Here is a 580-nt window from a genome sequence, read left to right as displayed (position 1 = left end):
GCCGCTGCAGCAGCGGCAGCAGCTTCGCACTAGGCAGCCAGCGCGAGTGCAGCAGCTGCTGCAGCAGCAGCAGCACAGCAGCAACGCCCTCCGCATCCCTAATCATGCTGGATTCGAAGGCCCCTGCTGCTGCCGTTGCCGCACTTGCTGCTGCAGCTTGTGGAGCAGCAGCAGCAGAAGCCGCTGCTGCTGCCGCTGCAGGAACGCCGCAGCAAGCGACCCGCAGCAGCAGATCGACGGCTGCGCACTCCGTTTGCTGCCACTCTGCTGCAGCAGCTCGCTGCGCCGTTGCTGCTACCTCTGAATCTGCTGCCGTTGCTGCTGCTGCCGCTGCTGCCTTGGAGTCTGCTGCTGATGTTGTTGTTGCTGCTGCTGCTGCTAATGCGTCCGACAGCGCATGCAAAAGCCCTACTGCTTCTTGCTGCAGCTGCGGGCCTGAAGAACTGCTGCTGCATCGCGCTTGCTGCTGCTGTGTCTGCTGCTGCTGCTGCTGCTGCTGCTCAAGAAGGCCCCTCACTGTGCCAAAGGCATCCCCTATATCTTCCAGCGTCACGTTGTCTGCTGTTGTTGCTGCTGCTGC

At 62.6% G+C, this 580-nt stretch overlaps 1 protein-coding gene across 1 annotated transcript in view; it reads right to left on the bottom strand.

The window, feature by feature from the left end:
• Positions 1-30: 30 nt before the first annotated feature.
• ETH_00038915 (uncharacterized protein) overlaps positions 31-580 on the bottom strand; it is a gene marked incomplete at both ends in the record, with an annotated part of 1,009 nt that continues 459 nt past the window's right edge. Inside the window, one exon of the mRNA XM_013375550.1 lies at positions 31-580. Within this exon, the coding sequence (XP_013231004.1) occupies positions 31-580 (550 nt within the window).

This window comes from Eimeria tenella, genomic scaffold, assembly GCF_000499545.2.
Source record: "Eimeria tenella Houghton genomic scaffold, Eth_scaff2887, whole genome shotgun sequence".
Taxonomy (NCBI): Eukaryota; Apicomplexa; class Conoidasida; order Eucoccidiorida; family Eimeriidae; genus Eimeria; species Eimeria tenella.
Note: the sequence above shows the minus strand (reverse complement) of the source record. Positions and strands in the feature narration are given on the sequence as shown.